Raw genomic sequence first — 22,415 nt, forward strand, 5'->3', positions numbered from 1 at the left:
GACCCGAACCCCAACCCCCAAGTTACCTGTGGCCGTGAGCAGCAGCCTGGCTGTATGCACTCATGTCACCATGTGGAGTGACAGAGAAGCCATTCCGACACGTCGTCCCAATTATCGGCTCTGCTCCCCTCTCCAGGAGTAAACTCACGAGATCAAAATTACCTGCAACCCCAACACATTTGTCCTGTCAGAACAAAGCTGTGCTCAGTTAAAGATTACAGTCTGACAGTTTCAATATAAACCAGTATGTGTGATGGGTAATCTAGCACTGCAGACTGCCTGTTCCCAGGAAAAAAAAAGATAAAAAAGAAACTTTGCATTTAACTAGCCCCTCAGACACAGCAGCACTCCCTCAGTCCCGAGCCTCTGACAGTGTGACACTCCAATACAGAGGAGAGAGAGAGAACGAAAGAAAGACAGGCAAAAAGAAAAACGCAACAATGCGAATAAGCAAAAACGAGAAGCATTGGGAACATGACTTAAACCAGCAACAGGCTACAGCCGATCGATACACATGAGTTGAAACATTTAAGATTTTGAGGGGGCTTTGAAGGGTTGATGCAAGTTTATTCTCATGGGGAATACAGGACAAAAGGGAACACTTTATGAATAAGATGTCTCCCCCTTGATACAGAGATGAGGCAGTTTTTTTTTAATCTAAGCAGTTCCTAAGTCTTTGGATTGCTCTTCCATAGACTTGTGCTCCAGAACTTGCTGCTCCCCTAACCAAGCTGTTCCAGTACAGTTGCAACACCGGTATCTACCCAGCAATGTGGAAAAGTAGGACAAATCCAACCCAGCCAATTAAAACCCCATCAGTCTACTCTCAATCATCAGTAAAGTGATGGAAGGTGTCGTCAACAGTGCTATCAAACAGCACCTGCTCAGTGACACCCAGTTTGGGTTCTGCCAGGGCCACTCAGCTCCTGATCTCATTATAGCCTTGGTTCAAACATGGACAAAAGAGCTGAATTCCAGAGGTGAGGTGAGAGTGACAGCCCTTGATATCAAGGCTGCATTCGACTGAATGTGGCATCAAGGAGTCATAGCAATACTGGAATCAATGGGAGTCAATCATATCAGCTCCAGGACATCTCTGCAGGAGTTCCTCAGGGTAGTGTCCTAGGCCCAATAATCTTCAGCTGCTTCATCAATGACCTTCCCTCCATCATAAGGTCAGAGATGGAGATGCTCACTGATGATTGCGCAATGTTCAGCACCATTCGTGACGCCTCAGATACTGAAGCAGTCCATGTTCAAATGCAACAAGATCTGGACAATATCCAGGCTTGGGCTGACAAGTAGCAAGTAACATTCGAGCCACACAAATACCAGACTATGACCATCACCAATAAGAGACAATCTAACTACCACCCCTTGACATTCAATAGTGTTACCATCACTGAATCCCCCACTATCAACATCCTGGGGGGTTACCATTGACCAGAAACTCAACTGGACTCACTACATAAACACAGCAGCTACAAAAGCAGGTCAGCAGCTAGAAATACTGCAGCGAGTCACTCACCTCCCAACTCCCCAAAGCCTGTCCACCATCTACAAGGCACAAGTCGGGAGTGTGATGGAATACTCCCCACTTGCCTGGATGAGTGCAGCTCCAACAACACTCAAGAAGCTTGATACTGTCCAGGACAAAGTAGCCCACTTGAATGGCACTACATCCACATGCATCCATCCCTCCACTACCGATGCTCAGTAGCAGTAATGTGTACTATCTACAAGATGCATTGCAGAAATTCAAAGATCCTCAGACAGCACCTCCCAAACCCACGACCACTTCCATCGAGAAGGACAAGGGCAGCAGATATATGGGAACACCAACACCTTCAAGTTCCCCTCCAAATCACTCACCATCCTGACTTGGAAATATGTCACCGTTCCGTCGCTATCTCTGGGTCAATTTTCTGGAATTCCCTCCCTAATGGCATTGTGGATCAACCTACAGCACATGGACTGCAACTGTTCAAGAAGGCAGCTCACCACCACCTTCTCGAGGGCAACTAGGGATGGGCAATAAATGCTGGCCAGCCAGCAACACTCTCACCCCACAAATGAATAGAGAAAAGAAAGAACAACGTTTCAACGTATGATTGTATGCTGCTTTTAGCAAAGCTCTGTTACACATTTGACTGGTTATCTAAAATTGGTTGTTTGTGCAGCTATTAGCACATTCCGACCAAATGCGGAATCACATCTAACAACAGGTGTTCTGTGGAAAGTAGACAAAAGTAGAAAAACATCATCACGCAAGCTAGCAGTTAGGGTCTGAATCCGAGGAATCAACGCTCTTCCGTAACTCTGGCAATGAGGCTTCTGAAGATAAAAGCTCGGAATCGAGATTACAAAGATCTAAAGTAGAAGCAGGACAAGGCTATTCAGCCCTCAAGCCTGTTCTGTCATTCAAGAAACTCATGGCTGATCTGCTGGTGGCTTCAAATTCACTTTCCTGCCTAACAGCACCCCATCCCGCCAATACTATTGGACTCCATTATCAGTCAAGAATTTATTTACTCCCGTCTTTAAAATATTCAGTAACCTACCTCCACCACTCTGTGGGCAGGGGAGAAGAACTCCAAAAACTCAAGTCTCTGAAAGAATTTCTCCTCCTCTCCATTTTAAACGGGAAGACATCTTATTTTTCCAATTGTGCCCCACCCCGCCCCCAACTTCTGGTGTCTCCCGCCAGGGAATCATCCTCTCGGCAAAATCCGAATGGATTCTTTGACAAACGTGTCCCCACCATTTGAGTTCTGGAGCAGTGGATTTGGAGGAACATGGTACTGACGGAACGCTCAAACACATACAGTATTCCCGACCCACTCACCAGCTGCAGCTGCCAGTTGCAAGGGGGTCTCAGAGTAATTCTCACCCCCTTGTCCGACAGACCCTTCGACATTCGCACCAGCATCGAGCAGCAACTGCAGGAGAAGAGGAGGAGAGAACTGTTAACACTGTGAAAACCCCTCAACGGGGAGTCCCGAGTTCAAATCCCACCTACTCCAGAGTTGTGTAATCACATCTCTGAACGGGTGGATTAGAAAAATAGGTTAAAGTTTAAAAAAAAAGGTTGACCCTGGACAGCTAGTTTGTGATGTGGAGTGATGCTAACAGTGTGGGTTCAATTCCCACACTGGCTGAGGTTAGCATGAAGAACTCTCCTTCTCAACTTCTCCCCTCGCTCGAGTCATGGCGACCCTCAGATTAAAATACCACCAGTCATTTCTCTCTGTCTCTAAATTAGAGAGCACACCTATGATTTGGTAAGACTATGACAACTTTACTTTAGATTGGCCCCTCTTGTGGGGCAGTAGTAGTGTCCCTACGCCTGGACCGAAAGGCCTTGGGTTCAAATTCCAATAACAACACTGAACAGATTGATTAGAAAATATTTCTGGTCGAACCTTCAAGACTCCTGCATTTTTAACACAGACAGCGAGGGCCTTTTTATGTTCAATTCCACCTGTAATAATGTACAGATATAGTTATCATGCATCTGGTAGTCAGTCTCTCGCGGAAGGATATGACAACATTGGAAAGAGTGTAGAGGTAGTTTAGCAGAATGGTTCCAGGAATGAACCACTACCAATGTCAATATTGGTTGGAGAAGTTGGAATCATTCCCCTTGGAAAAGGTTGGGAAGAGTTTTCTTTTCCCCATTCACATGTGGGACATGGGCATTGCTGGCTGGGCCACCATTTATTGCCCGTCCCTAGTTGCCCTTGAGAAGGTGGTGGTGAGCTGCCTTCTTGAACCGCTGTAATCCACCTGCTGTAGATAGACCCACAATGCCCTCAGGGAGGGCATTCCAGGAGTTTGTCCCAATGACAGCGAAGGAACGGTGATACATTTCCAAGTCAGGATGGTGAATGGCTTGGAGGGGAACTTGCAGGTGACGTTGCTCTGTTGTATCTGCTGCCCTTGTCCTTCTGGATGGAAGTGGTCAGGGGTTTGTCTAAGGATCTTTGATGAAATTCTACAGTGCCTCTCGTAGACAGAGAACACTACTGCTACTAAGCATTGGTGATGGAAGGATTGGACGCGGTGTCAATCAAGCAGGCTGCTTTGTCCTGGATGGTGTCAAGCGTCTTGAGTGTTGGGGCTGCACCCATCCAGGCGAGTGTGGAGTATTCCATCACACTCCTGACTGAAGTATTCAAAAATCACAGAAGCATGTAGAAGTAAACATTCCCACTGGAGAGCGAGATGGTGTGTATTTAAAAGTAAATCGTAAAAGAAGCCAAAATGTTTGGAGGAAAAACTTTGTCATGCAGCAGATGGCTTGGGTCTGAAATGCACTGCCTGAGTGTGTGGAACAGGCAAGCTTAATTGAGGCTTTCAAAAGGAACTGAGATAGTTAATGGTAAAGGATAAGTGTGCAGGGTTATGGGGAGAAAGCAAGAGAACAGCGCCAACTGATTGCGATAGCCAGTGCAGACACAATGGGCCAAATGGCCTCCTTTATCCTGCAACAATTCTTTGATTCTTGAAGGGGTTGTCAGTGGTAGGGAAAGAGGGGTGGAGGGGTTGAAAAGCAGAAGGTAGAATGAGAAGTTGGGAGGGGCTTTCAGGAGCAGTGAAGGGGCTATTAGGGTTGGTCAGGCACCAGAGCAGGGTGGGATTTCAGGAGCACGGGGGAAGAGGCAGCTGCTAAAAGAAAGGAGTACAGAGGAATCAAAATATCCAGTTTTCCCTACAAGTAGCTCCCTCTCAATGCCCTAAGGAATGGAAAGTTTACAATATTACCCTCCTCTGAAGGTCAGAACATGTCAGTCTGGTGTCAGAGTAGGTTCTTTCCCAAAGCTCTACAGAATGAGGCCTGACTTGCAATGACAACACCCAGACTGCACAGTGACTCCTCACTTCCCCCAATCAGCTGAGGCTGAATCCTGTCCCAGGTCCCTGTGTGAGAGGTTATTCAGGAAAACCTTCTGTAAACCAGCCTCGAGCACTAAATCATCTCATCTTGAACCCAGTTTGCAAAAGCAGGTCCTGTTCAAACTGTTGGTAAGGTATCTACACAACCAACATAGACTCTGTACTCAGACTGCAAAGCCTGTCACTGAGTGAGACAGCGTGTGGGGAATCAGTTGGAGCGTTTAGTCTGATCTGCAGTGCCAGGAAAGGGAAATTTACCCGCATGATTTAAAAGGAGAAGAGTGAAAGAAAGTTTAAATATTGTTACAGCTGATCAGGAAAGTGATGGCCTGTGGTATTTTCTCTAGATTAATAATCCTGAACCCCAAGCTAATGGTCTGGGGACATGGTTTAAAATCCCACTTGGCTGATGGGGAAATTTGAATCAAAAATAATATGGAATTAAAAGCTAGCCTAATGGCCACCGTACAGCCACTATCGATTGTTGTAAAAACCCATCTGGGTCACTAATGCCCTTTAGGGAAGGAAACTGCCATCCTTAGCTAGTCTGGCCTACATGTGACTCCAGACCCACAGCAATGTGGTTGACTCTGAAATGGCCTGAGCAAGCAACTCAGAATAAGGAGCAATTACGGATGGGCAATAAATGCGAACCCATGAATGAACAAAAGCAAAAAGGTTAGGTAGTGACCATACCACATCCGTTAAACAAAGTAAGATTGTGCAAGAAAACCTGAAATCAAGGTGTACAAATGTTGAAAATCTTTCCTGTACCCGACTATGTCTTGCTGCAATGGAAAGACATTTTCAGATCTTCTACGTTTATTTCACAATTCACAGCCTGCACTGACCATCAGAGAATATTCCATGACACAGACCACAGGAGGTTAAATAAAGTCAGGCCCTTTCTGCCTGATTTAATTCCTGACCACTGATATTCCTGCGTAGATAAAAAAGTGGCGCTTGATGATGGACATGGATTACCTGAACTACAGCAATGTGGCCATGGAGCACAGCCAGTGTCAGGGCAGTCCAGTGTCGTGTCTCCACAGGGATAGACGGATATTTGTGAGTTGGGCTGGGAACCTGCAGCACAGAGAACAGGTTATCAAGTCAGACAGAGTTTACACACACCAACATACATGCACAGTCCAACAGACTTTTGCGCACAGGAAATCGCACACATGCGTACCAATGCACACATGCTCCAACACACAACTCTCACCGATGTATGCACACGTGCTCCAAGCAAGTGTATACACACTGCAATGTGGTGCTATAATCCCAGTTGGTTTTACAACTGGACAAGTCAGATCCCAGACTGAGACCTGGCTTGTTGGATAATATTTTGTTTTTTTCTGGTTTTAACAAAATGGTCTTTCACCGAAACACAAACACAAATACAAGTTTATTACACAGAAGAAATGAAGATGAAATATAGTAAACCAAATTACTTGAATATTTAAAATGTACACGACAAACGACAACACCTTCTGGTCGCGAACCATTTTAACTCCCCCTCCCACTACCTAGGTGACATGTCCATCCTGGGCCTCCTCCAGTGTCACAATGACACCACCCACAAACTGGAGGAGCATCACCTCATATTCTGCCTCCGGAGCCTACAGCCCAATGGCCTAAACATGGAAATCACCAGTTTTAAAATCTCCCCATCCCTTGCCTCATCCCATGTCCAACCCTCCCTCTCATCCCCACCTCCTTGCCCTGACAAAACTTGTCCATCTTATCTCCCACCTATCTGCCCCACTATTCCACTGACCAATCCCCACCACCCCCTACCTGCACTCACCTATCACCTTCCCACCTACCTTCCCCAGCCCCACCCCTCCTCTCTCTATTTATTTCCCAGCTCCCTTCTCCCTCCCCTTTTCTGAAGAAGGGTCCCAACCCGAAACGTCAGCTTTCCTGTTCCTCTGATGCTGCCTGGCCTGCTGTGTTCCTCCAGCTCCATACTGTGTTGTCTCTGACTCCAGCATCTGCAGTTTGTGCTCTCTCTATTTAAATATGGCACATGTTTAAAGATTTAGAAACACAAGGTAAATTATAGTCCAATTAATCTAAACAGCACATTTTTACAGTACTCAAACACCCAGAAAGATTTCCCATTCTATCACAGACAGGGTTTGACTCAGCTGTGGTTTCAGTTCCCTGGTCTTGAGAATCTGATGTCTTCTTCGTCAATTCTTCATACAACTGAGCTTGGATTTTCTTAGCATCAAAATATCTCTTCAGGATTTTAACCAAACACTTCTGACCTGGAAGTTTAAAGCTAAACTGCTTTCACTGAGGTAAAGTAATTATCAACCGTTGTAAACTGTTTCACACATTCAGGTTCAGGTAACATTTCTGCAAAGCTGCCAAAATGAAACCCAGGAGCTTTTTTCGAAGTTATAGATGTTTCCCCTGATTAAAAGAAAATCAATCTCTGACCGTCTAAACCAAAAGCCTAATACACAACTGTTTACTTTGTTCCCTTGTAAACTCTCCTGATGAGAGCAGATTCCTATCAACCTCGAATAACTCAAATAAAAGCCAAAAACAATAGATGCTAGAAATCTGAAACAAACTCTGAGAATGCTAGAGAAATTCACCTGGTCTGGCACCTTTTATGGGGAGAGAAACAGAGGTAATGTTTTGAGTGCAATATCAAAATGTTCTCTCTGTTTCTCTCCCACAGACGTTGCCAGATTTGCTGAATTTCTCCAGCATTCTATAGGTTTTTTTTAGTCTAAGAGAGAACGAGCTCTTGAAGAATGTTTTGCTTTTCAATTAAATCACTATGCTACAAAAATACTGACAAAATCAATCATTAAACTTTTTCAAACACGCAGACCAAAACCCACATAGCACTAGTTCAAATTCCAACCTCTAAAGAAAAATTATATTTAAAATAAAGCAAATACTTTACATCACAGTGTGTGCACATGCTGTTCAACAGACACACAGACACACAAATACACCAAAACGACAAAAATACAGAAAGATTTCAATTATAGTTGATAACTGCTAATAGCATGAAAACATCATTGACATGTATTTTACAATCAGCGCTGAAGTTTACAGAGAACAGCAAAAAGGAAAAGACGAAGGAAAGAATTTGAATTCTAACAGCCTCTGTATACCACAAGGTACTTCACCAAATGAATTATTTTGAAGTTTTGTTTGTTGGACAAATGTGATAACCAATGGGTACACAGTAAGACCCTGTGCATAGCAGACTCAGTGGTAACACTCAAAAGGGAATTGGATAACCTTGCATGCCCATGAGAGAAGTGATATACAGTTCAAAAACACTTATTGGCTGTAAAGTGCTTGGAGATGTTCAATGATTGTGAAAGGTGCCATATAAATGCAAGATTTTCTTTAAGAACCAGCTTTGGCAAAATGGTCTTCACCTACACTGACATTCTCTGACAGCAAAATTCCGTTCATGTCAATGGTGTAAACAAGTGGCAAAACCAGCACATATATTCAATGAATGCAATCAGAAAGCACCATGATTACACAGCAGATCAGAAGGAATGGCTGGTACATCCATGTGCACCTTAAATAATAGCCTGACAATTAATCCATAAAGACATCTGGTCCAACAGATGGAAACTAACACAGACCCCTAACAAATCACATACTTGCTATTGACAGAATATTTAGGTGCAGAATATTTTGACATTTTGGAGGACCTCCTTTCTTTATGCTAAACTTATTGATAAAATAACAAACTCTAGTTAAATAGATCTGTTAATACAGTAAAATGTCTCCAACACACTTCACGGGAGCATTGTCAATGAGTGGGCAGTGCTGAAGGAGTACTGCACAGTTGGAGGTACTTTCTTTTCAGATAACCCCTTATCCTGAGAACTTGTCTGCTCATTCAGGTGAGTGTAAAAGATTACACTCCATGTGAGTATTTTGAAATTTAGGTGTGTTTGCCCTGATGTCCGGGCCAATGAATAACCCTTATTCAACATCACAATAACAGGTTACCTGGATATCAGGCTGCTGCATGTGGGAGCTTGCTATGCACAAAATTTGTTGATGCATTTTCCACATTACAGCACGAACTACACTTCAAAAGTACTGTAAATCCAGTGACACCAGATGGTCAGGAAAAGGCTCTATATAAACGCGAGACTTGCTCCTGCGGCCTCGATCGTTTTCGTTACCTCACAGTTTACATCTGCCCCGGCATCAAGTAACATCTGGACCATGGCCTCGTCTCCCCGAGCACAGGCATACATCAGTGGACTCAGACCCTGCATGTTTAAAAAGTCCGTATTCACAAATAATGCAACAGTTAGACCTGCATTGATTAATTTAACAGAAGATAAATGCTAACTGCCTTATGAGATGCTCCATGCTACCTGTAGTTAAAAGTGTCTGAAATAACTGGTACAGTACTTGTGAGTTTCAAAATTCCTATCAAAACGGAAAGGTGCTTGTAAAAAACATGCCAGCAGCCGAACTGGACACAACAGCAATATTTGCAAAAATAGGTAATTCATGTCACTGATTCTTCAACAAAATATTCCCAGGAAATAACCCACAGAAACAGTTTTATTCGCATTGCAACAATAATTGCACGTGAATATTGGAAACATAGCTAATTCATTACATTAAATCAGACATCAGAAAGTCACATTTTTAAGGAGAGAGGAAAGAGATTTAAAGAAGACATGAGGGACAACTTTTACACAAAGGGTGTTTAGTGCGTGGAATGAACTTCCTGAGGAAGTGGTAGATGTGGGTACAATTGCAATGTTTAAAAGTATATGAATATGGAAGGTTTGGAGGGATATGGGCCGGGGCAGGCAGGTGGGACTAGTTCAGTTTGAGATTATGTTCAGCAAGGACAGGTTGGATCGAAGAGTCTGTTTCCATGCTGTATGACTCTATTTGGGGATGTTAAATGAATGCCAGAGGAAAATGGCACAGAATTGCCAGCCATTTATATTTTTCAACCAATTTAATGCACAATAACTGACTTCTCCTCCGACATGCTTCAGCTCACAGCCCACTGCTGTACCTGCTCACTCCTGGTGTTGATGCCATCAGGTCCCAGAAGGTTAATGGCTTGATTGACCAGGTCTGTCCTGCCACAGTTCAACATGCGGAATCCCAGGCCTTGGTGAAACTTGGCCTCAGTCGCTGCTGCGTCGAGTTTCAGGGAGGCAGAGAAGCAATCATCAGCTCTGTGTGACAGTGAGAGAGAGAGAGACAGAGAGAGAGAGAGAGAGAGAGACAGAGACAGAGAGAGAGAGAGACAGAGAGAGAGAAGTTAGATCATGAGGGGTACAAGTGGGGCATCATGTCTGTCTTGTTGAGCCCAGAAATCATCTGTTCAAATCTCACCACAGTGTGTCATGACATTCCATGCAAATATTCCAAGAATGTGCAAATTGGTTACAGACAGGCAGTAATGCCAATGAAATCCCTCTGCATCTTTCCTGCACATGATTCCCACAGGCTTCAATAAATTAGTCAAGAATTGCAATCTTACCAGCTTCAACCAAGTATTCCATTAGAGAGAATACTTGTTCTTTTTCCTTCCATTCTTTTACGTTGCCTCTCTCAGCTTTGTTACAGTTCCTCCTATAATGCTTTCTCCCCTTTTCTCTCTCCCTCTAACTCCTGTGCTGCTTCTCCTGATTTTCCCTGCCACTACTTTTAACACACTTCTGGGGCAGGTAAGACTTGAACATGAAGCTTCTGGTCCAGAGTAGGGGCATTACCACTGTGCCAGTAGAGTCCTCCTGTCTGCAGATTCCGTTTAACAGCCTCCACGCGGATCTCTCAGCCCTGTTCACCTCCCTGACCAACAGCCGATGAAGAGCAGTGGCTGAGAACAACTGGGAGGATGTGAAAGGACATAGAGTCATAGCGCTGTACAGCATGGAAATAGACCCTTCGGTCCAACTCATCCATGCCGACCAGGCATCCCAAATTCATGTAGTCCCATTTGCCAACATTTGGGCCAGATCCCTCTAAACCCTTCCTATTCATATATCCATCCAGACGCCTTTAAATGTTGTAATTGTACCAGCCTCCACCACTTCCTCTGGCAGCTCGCTCCACACATGCACCACCCTCTGCGTGAAAATGTTGCCCATTCGGTCCCTTTTAAATCTTTCCCCTCTCATCTTAAATCTATGTGGACTGAGTCCCTACAGTCAAACAGGAGACTGGAAGGGAAGGAGTTAGGGAGTCACGCTCCTATCCCCATTAACCTTTCAGTGCTATAGGGTTCGGTCCGGCCCATGTGGTGTTTTTTGAGTGCCCATTGTCAGTTGAGTTTGGAGTTACAGTCATACTTTAGCTGGCGAGGTTCACAATCAACTCCAGGAAGCAAGAGGCGGGCAGCTTGTCGCACATCATCACTGTCGATGGAAAAACTTCTGCGGTGTTCAGCATGGGCTACAGCCACTCGGATCCACTCCATCAAAGGCGGCAGTACCAGGAACGGCCTGTAGATGACAGCACAGCCTTACTGCCCCAAACTTCACTCAAACATATCACCCATATATTCTGACCGAGTTCAAAAATCACTGTCATGCAGCGTGGGAACAGACCCTTTGGTCTAACTAATCCACGCCAACCATGTTCCCAAACTAAAGTAGTCCCACCTGCCTGTACTTGGCCCATATCCCACCAAACCCTTCCTACTCATGTACTTATCCAAACATTGTAACTCTACCCATATCCACCACTATCTCTGGCAAACCACCCTGTGAATAAAAAGGTTGCCCCTAACATCCTTTTTAATTCTATCTCCTCTCACCTTAAAAATATGACCCCCCCCTAGTTTTGAACTCTCCCACCCTAAGAAAGAGACCCTTGTCATTCACCTTATCCATGCCCCTCATGACTTTATAAAACCTCAATTGTCTGGATCATCCTGTAGATCAAGTCCAATGAGGAACCTTTCAAGTCTACTCAGCTGTACAGACGGAAGATGCAGCAAACAGAAAACTGGCCGGTTAACCAGTTCTTGCTTTGGAGAGAGATGTCGGGCTCAGGATAAGGAGAACGTCCTGCTCTTCTTCAAACAAACTCATGGGCTAGGGCAGATGGGGCCTCTGCTTCACATCTCACCAGGAAGATGGCACTTGTGTCAGTGTAGCCCTACTTCAGTACAAACACTGGTGACCTACTCCAGTCTCTGCAGCGAGACCTTTTAAAAAAAAATCAATCGTTTCATGGGATGTAGGCAAATCATCCCGCTGCCCATCCCTAATTACATAATTAAGAGTCAACTCCATTGCTGCAGGTCTGGAGTTACATGTAGGCCAGACATGGGAAAGGTCAGCAGATTTCCTTCCCCAAAAAAGGACATGAGTAAATCACATAGGTTTTTATTTTAATGACAATTGATAATGGTTACATGGTCATCATTCGTTCAGATTTTAATTAAATTTCCCCATCTGCCATGGTGGGATTCAAACCCTTGTCCCCAGAATGATTACTAGTCCAATGACATTGACACTACGCCACCACTTCCCCCTGGACTGACAGGGTTTTGAGTTGGAGCAGCAATTGGGGATCCACCAAGCTCACAGATGGTTAAAAGACAGGAAGGGATGGTGAATTCAGAACGCCGTGTTGTCTGTTTTTCAGGATGCATTTTCTACCCTGAGTCATCCAATCACTTTCAAATTCATTGGCACTTCAAAAGCTGGGTGAAAATTTAACTTCCCATTGCAGTAGCTGACTCAGTTTAAATTAAACGGACGATGCTACCATTCAGAAACACGCTCCCAGACAAGAAATAATCTCAATTCCAAGCTGTGCCTAACCACGTTACTCATTACATGTTTTGGACAGAATCAGGACAAAAAACTGAGAGTGAGGAAGCTGAATTCACGGCATTCAGAAAGGTGCAGCAGCGGTCTCTCAATCTCACCTCTTTGCACTGATTCAATTCCTGCACTCTGCTAGAGACACCCCTCTTCCAAACCCCCAATAGGAACTGGAAAGTGATCAGAAAACTTCATCTGCCAAACCCCCAGAGATATTCTGGGCTCAGTAAGAGATTAATCTTAATGGCGACAAACCAGGAGGGTGGAGTGGATTTGAGCGAGAGAGTGAGATCAGCTACTTGCTGGCTGTTGTGAATGATGTGGAAGTTAATGGTGTTAGAAAAGTAAAGGAGCTGGGTGTTGTCCCGTTCACGATACCTCTCTGTAGTGAGGCTGACTTTGGACGGCTCCACATTCGGGTTTTCCCATTCCATCTGTGGACAGTGCATGAAGTAGCAGAGGGTATACAGTGCCTCGGACTCCCAGTGCAGTGGTCCCTGTTTATGGTGGACTGGCGTTCCGTTCCCACACTGGGTCCACTTCAACGGCTGCAGGTGATGCATCGCCCGAGAAACCAGGTCACCTGTGGAACACAGAGGGGTTAATTCAACTCACATGGCCTACATCTTCACCCGGAGAGAGGTTGGACAGTGGGTCTCATGCCTACAAACCTAGGAGCAGGAGTAGGTCAGACAGCCCCTTAAGCCTATTTTCTGAAGAAGGGTCCTGACCCGAAACGTCAGCTTTCCTGCTCCTCTGATGCTGCTTGGCCTGCTGTGTTCATCCAGCACCACACCTTGTTATCTCTGACTCCAGCATCGGCAGTTCTTACTACCTCTGAGCCCCTTGAGCCTGCTGTGCTATTCAATAAGATTGTTGCTGATCTAATTACACCCTCAATACCTTTTCATCCCTGTGCTTATCCAGAATCGATGCACCTCTGCATTAAAAAAAACATTTTTATGGCTGAGCTTCCACTGCCTTTTGAGGAAGACAGTTCCATAAATTCATGACCCTCCATGAGAAAAGCATTCTCCTTATCCTGTTCATAAATAGGTGACCCCTTATTATTAAACAGTGACTCCTAGCTTTGGGCTCTCTCCCACAGGAGGAAACACTCTTTCCACTTGCACTTTGTCAAGACCGCTCAGGATTTTGTACGTTTCAATAAAGTCGTCTCCCACACTCCTAAAACTCCAAGACCAGCCTGTCCAACCTTTGCTCTCGAAACAACCCATTCTTATTCTGCTTGTCTCACTTAAATTACTACTCCACAGTTTTAAATTGTCGCGATCGCTTGAAATTTGATGAGTGCAAGATGTAAATCTTTGGCCATTTGTCTTTTTCCTCTTCTGCACCTTTTGATGGAGTTATGGAAAAAGAATACATCAGAAGGTCATGAATAAAAAGGCAGAGAAACAGGAAAAAGGGGATAGTTTTTTAACAGAGATGAGCCAAAAGCCTTTCTGCTGTGTGATTCTACAATTGACAAAAAGATGGATTGAATATTAAGAAAGGAAGAAATGAAAAACAGGGAAGAATGGAGAGGGACTGAACAAGACCTGTTTGTGAGGAACTTGCACACAAGTCTGTTCCAAGTAAGAATGCGAGGTGCGGACTGCGGTTTTATGGGTTCACTGTTTTCTCACTGAGGATTAAAGCATCGCTCTCAGTGTCTATTTTCAGAATATTCTGCCCAGAATCCTGACCACTCTCAAATGGCTTACAGATGTTTCAATCCTGAAAACACATGCAGAATCTGGCAACTGACAATTTAAATTCTCACAGATGTTCGCTGCAATGTAAACTGCTAATTAAAGGCATTTATTACACCATCAAATGCGTCGTGTAGCCCCGTGAGTCACAAACCAAAGTCACCAATCACATCTGATAACTGGAGGGTTTTATCCATTCTTAGGATGTGGGACTTGCAGGTTGACTTAATGCTCAGTCTCTAGCTGCCTCGAGGAGCTGGTGGTGGTCTTGAACCAATCCATCCTAACCCCGCTTTAACACAGCTGAGTGGCTCACAAAGCCAATGTGAAGGTGATATAAGAATTAACCACTGTGCCACACATAGTACATCCAGGGTAATCACAGAATCCCTACATGGTGTGGAAGCAGGTCATTTAGCCCATCAAGTCCACAGTGACCTTCTGAAGAGCATCCCACCCAGACCCATCCCGTACCCTATTACTGCAACACTGCATTTCCCATGGCTAACCCACCTAATCTACATACCCATGAACACTATGGGCAATTTAGCTTGGCCAATCCACCTAACCTGCACATCTTTGGACTGTGGGAGGACACCGAAGCACCCGGAGGAAACCCATGCTGACACGGGGAGAATGTGCAAACTCCACACAGCCAGTCGCCCGAGGGTGGAATTGAGCCCAGGTCCCCGGCGCTGTGAGGCAGCAGTGCTATCCAGTGAGCCACCATGCTGCCAAGGGCAGCTGGTCTTTCAAGAAGACAAGACATTAATGATTTGGGTAAAGAAATTGAATACAATATCTCCAAATTTGCAGATGACACTAAGTTGGGTGACAGTGTGTGCTGTGAGGAGGGTGCTAAGAGGCTGCAGCGTGACTTGGACAGACTGGCTGAGAGGACAAATACTTGGCAAATGCAATATAATGTGGATAAATGTGAGGTTATCCACTTTGGTCGCAAAAACAGGAAGGCAGATTATTATCTGAATGGTGGCAGTTTAGGAAAAGGTGAAGCGCAACGAGACCTGGCTGTCATGGTGGAACAGCCACTGAAGGTTGGCATACAGGTGCAGCAGGCAGTGAGGAAAGCTAATGGCATGCTGGTCTTCATAGTGACATGTCAGTGTAGGAGTAGGGACGCCTTGCTGCAGTTATACAGAGCCTTGGTGAGGCCACACCTTGAGTACTGTGTGCAGTTTTGGTCTCCTAGTTTCAGGAAGGACATTCTTGCTAATGAGGGAGTCCCGTGAAGGTTCACCAGACTGATTCCTGGGATGGCAGGACTGACATGTGAAGAAAGACAGGATCGACTGGCTTGTATTCACTGGAATTTGGAAGAATGAGGAAGGATCTCAGAAACATAAAATCCTGATGGGACTGGACAGTTCTTCTGGACAGAAGAATGTTCCTGCTGTTGGGGAAGTCCAGAACAAGAGGTCACAGTCTAAGAATAAGGAGTAAGCCTTTCAGGACTGAGAGAAGAAAGAATTTCTTCACTCATGGTTGAGAACCTGCAGAATTCTCTCCCACAAACTGTTGGGACCACTGTTGGGCCAGTTCATTAGGTATATTCAAGAGGAAGCTGGATATGGCCCTTGCAGGTAAAGGGATCAAGGGGTATGGAGAGAGGGCGGTAGTGGGATACTGAGATTACATGATCAGCCATGATTGCATTGAATGGTAGTGCAGGCTCGAAGGGCCGAATGGCTTACACCTGCACTTATTTTCGAAGTTTCTATAACAGGAGCAGGAAGTAGCCATTCGGCTCATTGAGACTGCTTCACCATTTGATACAATCGTGGCTGATTTTGGGCTTTAACTCTCCTTTCCTGTCCACATCCTGATTCACGGAGAGACCGGCATTCTGTCCATCCCAGCCAACGATGGCAATTCCACAACCTTCCAGGTCGAGAATTCCAAAATTTCCCATCCCTTTCAGAGGTTTCCTCATATCCGTCCTAAATGATTGCCCCCCTTATCCTGACGTTGTGCCATGGTATTTTAAGATCTCCAGACGGAAGAGGATCTCTGTGTTTACCCTGTCAAACTCTGTCCAAATGTCTGTTTTCTATGAGAAAAGTGATCCTATGATCGATAGGAAATAAAAGGCGATCACAGCTCCTATTTTTAAACTCCAGTACGCATCCCTTCATCATCTTCCCCAAAGAACTATGGAATCAGTTGTGTGTTTTTAACAATGTGATAGATTTATAGTCAGTGTTACTGAAGTTAGCTGTTATTTCCAGATTTTTAAAATCAAATTCAAATTCTAGCTCAACCCTTGTGGGGCTGACTGTCGCGATGATCAGGTTACTAATTTAGTAACGTAGCCACTACACCACCATACTCCATTAATAGTGGGAGACTCTATAATACATCGAAGACTCAGCAAAAAAAAAGTCAGTCAGTCAAATAGCCAGCGCTGGTGAAATAAAACAAAGATGTTGGATGTTGGAAATTTGAAATAAAAACAAAGTGCTGAAGAAACTCAGCAGGTTTGACAGCACCTGTGAAGAGAGAAACAAAGTTAATAGACCCTTCATCAGAATTGGGGGAGGGGAAGGGGGTTCTGAAATAAATAGGGACAGAGGGGTAGGCGGATAGAAGATGGATAGAGGAGAAGATAGGTGGAGAGGAAAAGGGCTCACCTTTGTCCAGCTCCACCCACACATCAACGAATACCGGTCACATTTGGACATTGAGTAGTTTTTCCGCCGCCTCCGCCTCCACGCTTACTTCTTCAACCGTGAGCCTAACCCTCCCTCTACTGACCCCTTCTCCCACCTCCAACACACCCCCTCCTCCTGGACACCACCCCAAGGCCTCCTACCCTCCCTCGACCTCTTCATCTCCAATTGCCGTCGAGACATCAATCGCCTCAACCTCTCCACCCTTCTCACCCACTCCAACCTCTCCCCCGCAGAACGTGCAGCCCTCCGCTCCAATCCCAACCTCACCATAAAACCCGTGGACAAGGGAGGCGCAGTTGTAGTATGGCGCACTGACTTCTACATCGCCGAGGCCAGACGCCAACTCTCCGACACCTCCTCCGACCGCCCCCTTGAACATGACCCCACCCCCGAGCACCAAACCATCATCTCCCAAACCATCCACAACCTCATCACCTCAGGTGACCTCCCACCCACGGCCTCCAACCTCATCGATCTCCAACCCCTCACCGCCCGATTCTATCTCCTTCCCAAAATCCACAAACCTGACTGCCCTGGTCGACCCATTGTCTCCGCCTGCTCCTGCCCCACCAAACTTATCTCAACTCCATTTTCTCCCCCTTGGTCGAGGAACTTCCTACCTACGTCCGTGACACCACCCACGCCCTCCACCTCCTCCAGAACTTCCAATTCCCTGGTCCCCAACACCTCATCTTTACCATGGACGTCCAGTCCCTATACACCTGCATTCCCCATACAGATGGCCTGAAGGCCCTCTGCTTCTTCCTGTCCCACAGGCCCGACCAGTCCCTCTCCACTGACACCCTCATCCGCTTAGCCGAACTCGTCCTCACCCTCAACCACTTCTCCTTCAATTCCTCCCACTTCCTACAGACAAAGGGGGTGGCCATGGGTACCCGCATGGGCCCAAGCTATGCCTGCCTCTTTGTAGGTTACGTGGAACAATCCCTCTCCTGCACCTACGCTGGCCCTAAACCCCACCTCTTCCTCCGTTACATTGATGACTGTATCGGCGCCGCCTCGTGCTCCCACGAGAAGATCGAACAGTTCATCCACTTCACCAACACCTTCCACCCCAACCTTAAGTTCACCTGGACCATCTCTGATACCTCTCTCATCTTCCTGGACCTCTGTGTCTCCATTCTCGGGCAACCACCTAGAAGCCGATATCCATTTCAAGCCCACCGACACCCACAGCTACCTAGAATACACCTCCTCCCACCCACCTTCCTGCAAAAATGCCCTCCCCTATTCCTAAGTCCTTCGCCTCCGCCGCACCTGCTCCCATACATCTCAGATGTCCTCATTTTTCAAGGACCGCAACTCCCCACCCTCAGTGGTTGAGAACGCCCTCGACTGTGTCTCCCTCATTTCCCGCAACTCATCCCTCACCCCGTCCCCGCAGTAACAATCGAAAAAGAAGCCCCCTCGTCCTCACGTACCACCCCACCAACCTCCGGATCCAACGCATCATCCTCCAACACTTCCGCCATCTGCAATCCGACCCCACCACCAAAGACATCTTTCCCTCCCCACCCTTATCTGCTTTCCGGAAGGACCACTCTCTCCGTGACTCCCTTGTCCGCTCCACACTCCCCTCCAGCCCCACCACACCCGGCACTTTTCCCTGCAACCGCAGGAAGTGCTACACCTGCCCCCACACCTCCTCCCTCACCCCCATCCCAGGCCGCAAGAAGACTTTCCACATCAAGCAGATGTTCACCTGCACATCTGCTAATGTGGTATACTGTATCTGCACTTCCCAGTCACGAACCATTTCAACTCCCCCTCCCATTCCTCAGACGACATGTCCATCCTGGGCCTCCTGCAGTGCCACAACGATGCCACCCGAAGGTTGCAGGAACAGCAACTCATATTCCGCTTGGGAACTCTGCAGCTCAATGGTATCAATGTGGATTTCACAAGCTTCAAAATCTCCCCTCCCCCTACCGCATCCCAAAACCAGCCCAGCTCGTCCCTGCCTCCCTAACCTGTTTTTCCTCCCACCTATCCCCTCCTTCCACCTCAAGCTGCACCCCCATTTCCTACCTACTAACCTCATCCCGCCCCCTTGACCTGTCCATCCTCCCTGGACTGACCTATCTCCTCCCTACCTCCCCACCTTTACTGGCTCCATCCCCGCCTCTTCGACCTGTCTGTTTCCTCTCCACCTATCTTCTCCTCTATCCATCTTCTATCCGCCTCCCCTTCTCTCCCTATTTGTTTCAGGACTCCCTTCCCCTCCCCCAATTCTGATGAAGGGTCTAGGCCCGAAACGTCAGCCTTCCTGCTCCTATGATGCTGCTTGGCCTGCTGTGTTCATCCAGCTTTACACCTTGTTATCTCAGATTCTCCAGCATCTGCAGTTCCTACTATCTCTAATGTTGAGTTGAACTGGTCACTTCTTCAGAACTTAATGCCAACTTTGAAGAAGCTCTGCTCTTCTCTCCTATGGGATTTGTGTTTTACCTTGTTCAGTGTTTTCCATTTTCCTCCTTGTGTTCTGAAGAGGAGTCATATTTGATTTGAAACAAACTCTGCTTCTCTCTCCACAGATGCTGCCATTCCTGTCACCATTCCCGCCAACCCAACACTATTTTTATTCTAATCTGTACAGGTATTTATGCTCCATATAAATTCTGTCTCATTGCCTCTGCATCATTTCAGCCGACCTTTCTACCCCCTTTTCTCTCACGTACTTGTCTAGTTTCCTTCTGATAACACTGAAGCCTATCACTTTGAGCTTTGCAGTCTAACCACTCACCAGGTAAGGAAATTTCTCTCCATTTTCCCTATTGGATTTATTGGAAACTATCCTGAACTTATGGAACAAAAACAGAAATTGCTGTTAAGTCTCAGCAGGTTTGGCAGCATCTGTAGAGAGAAATCAGAATTAACATTTTGGGTCCAGTTCTGAAGGGTCACTGGACCCGAAACATTAACTATGATTTCTCTCCACAGATGCTGCCAGACCTGCTGAGATTTTCCAGCAATTCCTGTTTTTGATTCAGATTTCGAGCATTCAAAGTTCTTTCAGTTTTTTGTCGGTTTACCCATTTCTAATTTTAGATTCTCCCTCAAGTGGAAATATTCTCTCCACATCTACCCAAGTCAGTATTTACCCTAAATGAATATTTTGCATCAGTGAAGATAGATATGGAAGCTAGAGAACTCGGGGAAGTAAACAGTAATTTCTTGAAAAGAGTCCATATTACCGAAGAAGTGGCGCTAGAGGTCTTAAAATGCATAAAAAGGTGGATAATCCCTGAAATCTGATCAAGTGTATCCCAGGACATTGTGGGAAGTTAGGGAAGAAATTGCAGGGCACCTAGCAGAGATGCTTATGTCATCGATAGCCATGGGCGAAGTGACAGAAGACTGGAGAGTGGCTATGAGAATACAGGAGGCATGGTTAGTAGGTTTGCAGATGGCAACAAAATTGGTGGTATAGCGGACAGTGAAGAAGGTTATCTAAGAGTACAATGGGATCTTGATCAACTGGGCTAGTGGGCTAAAGGATGTAGGATAGAGTTTAATTTAGATAAATGAGGGGTGTCGCATTTTGGTAAGACAAACCAGGGCCAGACTTGCACGGTTAATGGTAGGGTCCTTGGGAGTCAGAGTCATACAACACAGAAACAGACCCTTCCGTCCAACTGATCCACGCTGACCAGATATCCTAAATTAATCTAGTCCCATTTGCTAGTATTTGGCCCATATCCATCTAAACCCTTCCTATTCATGTACCCATCCAGGTGCCTTTTAAATGTTGTCATTGTACTCACCTCCACCACTTCCTCTGGCAGCTCATTTCATACACACATCACCCTCAGTGTGAAAAAGTTGCACCTTAGGTCCCTTTAAAATCTTCCCCTCTCACCTTAAACATGTGCCCTCTAGTTTTGGATTCCCCTACCTCGTGGAAAAGACCTTGACTATTCACCCTATCCATGCCCCTTTTGATTTGATAAACTTCCATAAGGTCACCCCTCAGCCTCCAATGCTCCAAGGAAATAAGCCCGAGCCTGTTCAGCCTTTATCTATAACTCAAACTCTCCAGTCCTGGCAACATCCTTGTAAATCTTTTCTGAACCCTTTCAAGTTTAACAACGTCAGTGTTGCCGAGTAAAGAGACCTTGGGGTGCAGGGGCATTGTTCCTTGAAAGTGGACAGGTGAAGGCGGCTTTTGGCATGCTTCCCGTCATGGGTCAGAACACTGAGTACAGGAGTTGGGATGTCATGTTGCGCTGTATAAGACATTGGTAAGGCCACACCTGGAACACAATTCTGGTCGCCCTGCTATATAGGAAGGGTGTTATCTCACTGAATGGTGGTTTAGGCTTAAGGGGTCGAATGACCTCTGCACTTTCTGTTTCTTCTGTAGTCGTGTCATCAGCCTGATCCCTCCTCCATTATTCACCTCACAGCTCTGGACAATGGCAAGTAATGGTGGTTATTTGTAAGCCACAGCAGAGCATGCTCTAACATTCAGAGTCCCATCAGTGACTTTTTAAATACCCAGTTTTTCACTATATTCACAAATGAATTAGAGAACGCCATAGAGACTATAGATCTGTGGTTGCCAATAACAAAGTAGAAGAATGGATGTAGTAGAAGAATGGATGTAGATGGGAGCATAAAATTCCTGAGACATTGATCAATTCGCCTCAGTGGTTAGCACTGCTGCCTCACAGCGCCAGGGACCCGGGTTCGATTCCACCCTCGGGCGACTGTCTGTGTGAAGTTTGCACATTCTCCCCGGGTCTGCGTGGGTTTCCTCCAGGTGCTCCAGTTTCCTCCCACAGTCCAAAGATGTGCAGGTTAGGTGGATTGGCCATGCTAAAATGCCCACAGTGTTCAGCGATGTGTAGCTTAGGTGGGTTATAGGGGGATGGGTCTGGGTGGGATGCCCCAAGGGTCGGCGTGGACTTGTTGGGCCGAAGGGTCTGATTCCACACTGTAGGGATTCTATGAAGATTCTATGAATTGAGCGACTGGACAAAGCTATAGCAGGTGAACTTCAATGGTTAACTGTTTAGTGTTCATCAGACGTCAATATGTTTAACATATGGAGTGAAGGTGATTAACTGCAATTTCATTTAGCTCTACAAAGGTGACACTCTTGTGATGCAGTGGTCAAGTCCCTCCCTCTGGGCCATCCATGAGGTGGGCTTGTCAGAGCAGCTTGATTAAAAGTAATTAAATATAAATAGAGATGTCTGTTTATAGAGCGTAGGGGTGAGCGTGTGAAGCGACAACTAACACACCACCCGACCACTGAGGAACCTCACCCCATCACC

General features: G+C 46.0%; 1 protein-coding gene across 1 annotated transcript in view; it reads right to left on the reverse strand.

The window, feature by feature from the left end:
* btbd11b (BTB (POZ) domain containing 11b) overlaps window positions 1-22,415 on the reverse strand; it is a 111,955-nt gene that overhangs the window by 19,819 nt on the left and 69,721 nt on the right. The window contains exons 3-8 of the mRNA XM_048607785.1: window positions 13,089-13,293; window positions 11,226-11,378; window positions 9,941-10,106; window positions 9,081-9,170; window positions 5,881-5,982; window positions 2,846-2,939 (exon numbers count right to left, since the gene is read on the reverse strand). Coding sequence (XP_048463742.1) covers window positions 2,846-2,939; window positions 5,881-5,982; window positions 9,081-9,170; window positions 9,941-10,106; window positions 11,226-11,378; window positions 13,089-13,293 — 810 coding nt within the window. The remainder of the gene's footprint in view (window positions 1-2,845; window positions 2,940-5,880; window positions 5,983-9,080; window positions 9,171-9,940; window positions 10,107-11,225; window positions 11,379-13,088; window positions 13,294-22,415) is intronic.

This window comes from Rhincodon typus, chromosome 18, assembly GCF_021869965.1.
Source record: "Rhincodon typus isolate 14 chromosome 18, sRhiTyp1.1, whole genome shotgun sequence".
Lineage (NCBI taxonomy): Eukaryota > Metazoa > Chordata > Chondrichthyes > Orectolobiformes > Rhincodontidae > Rhincodon > Rhincodon typus.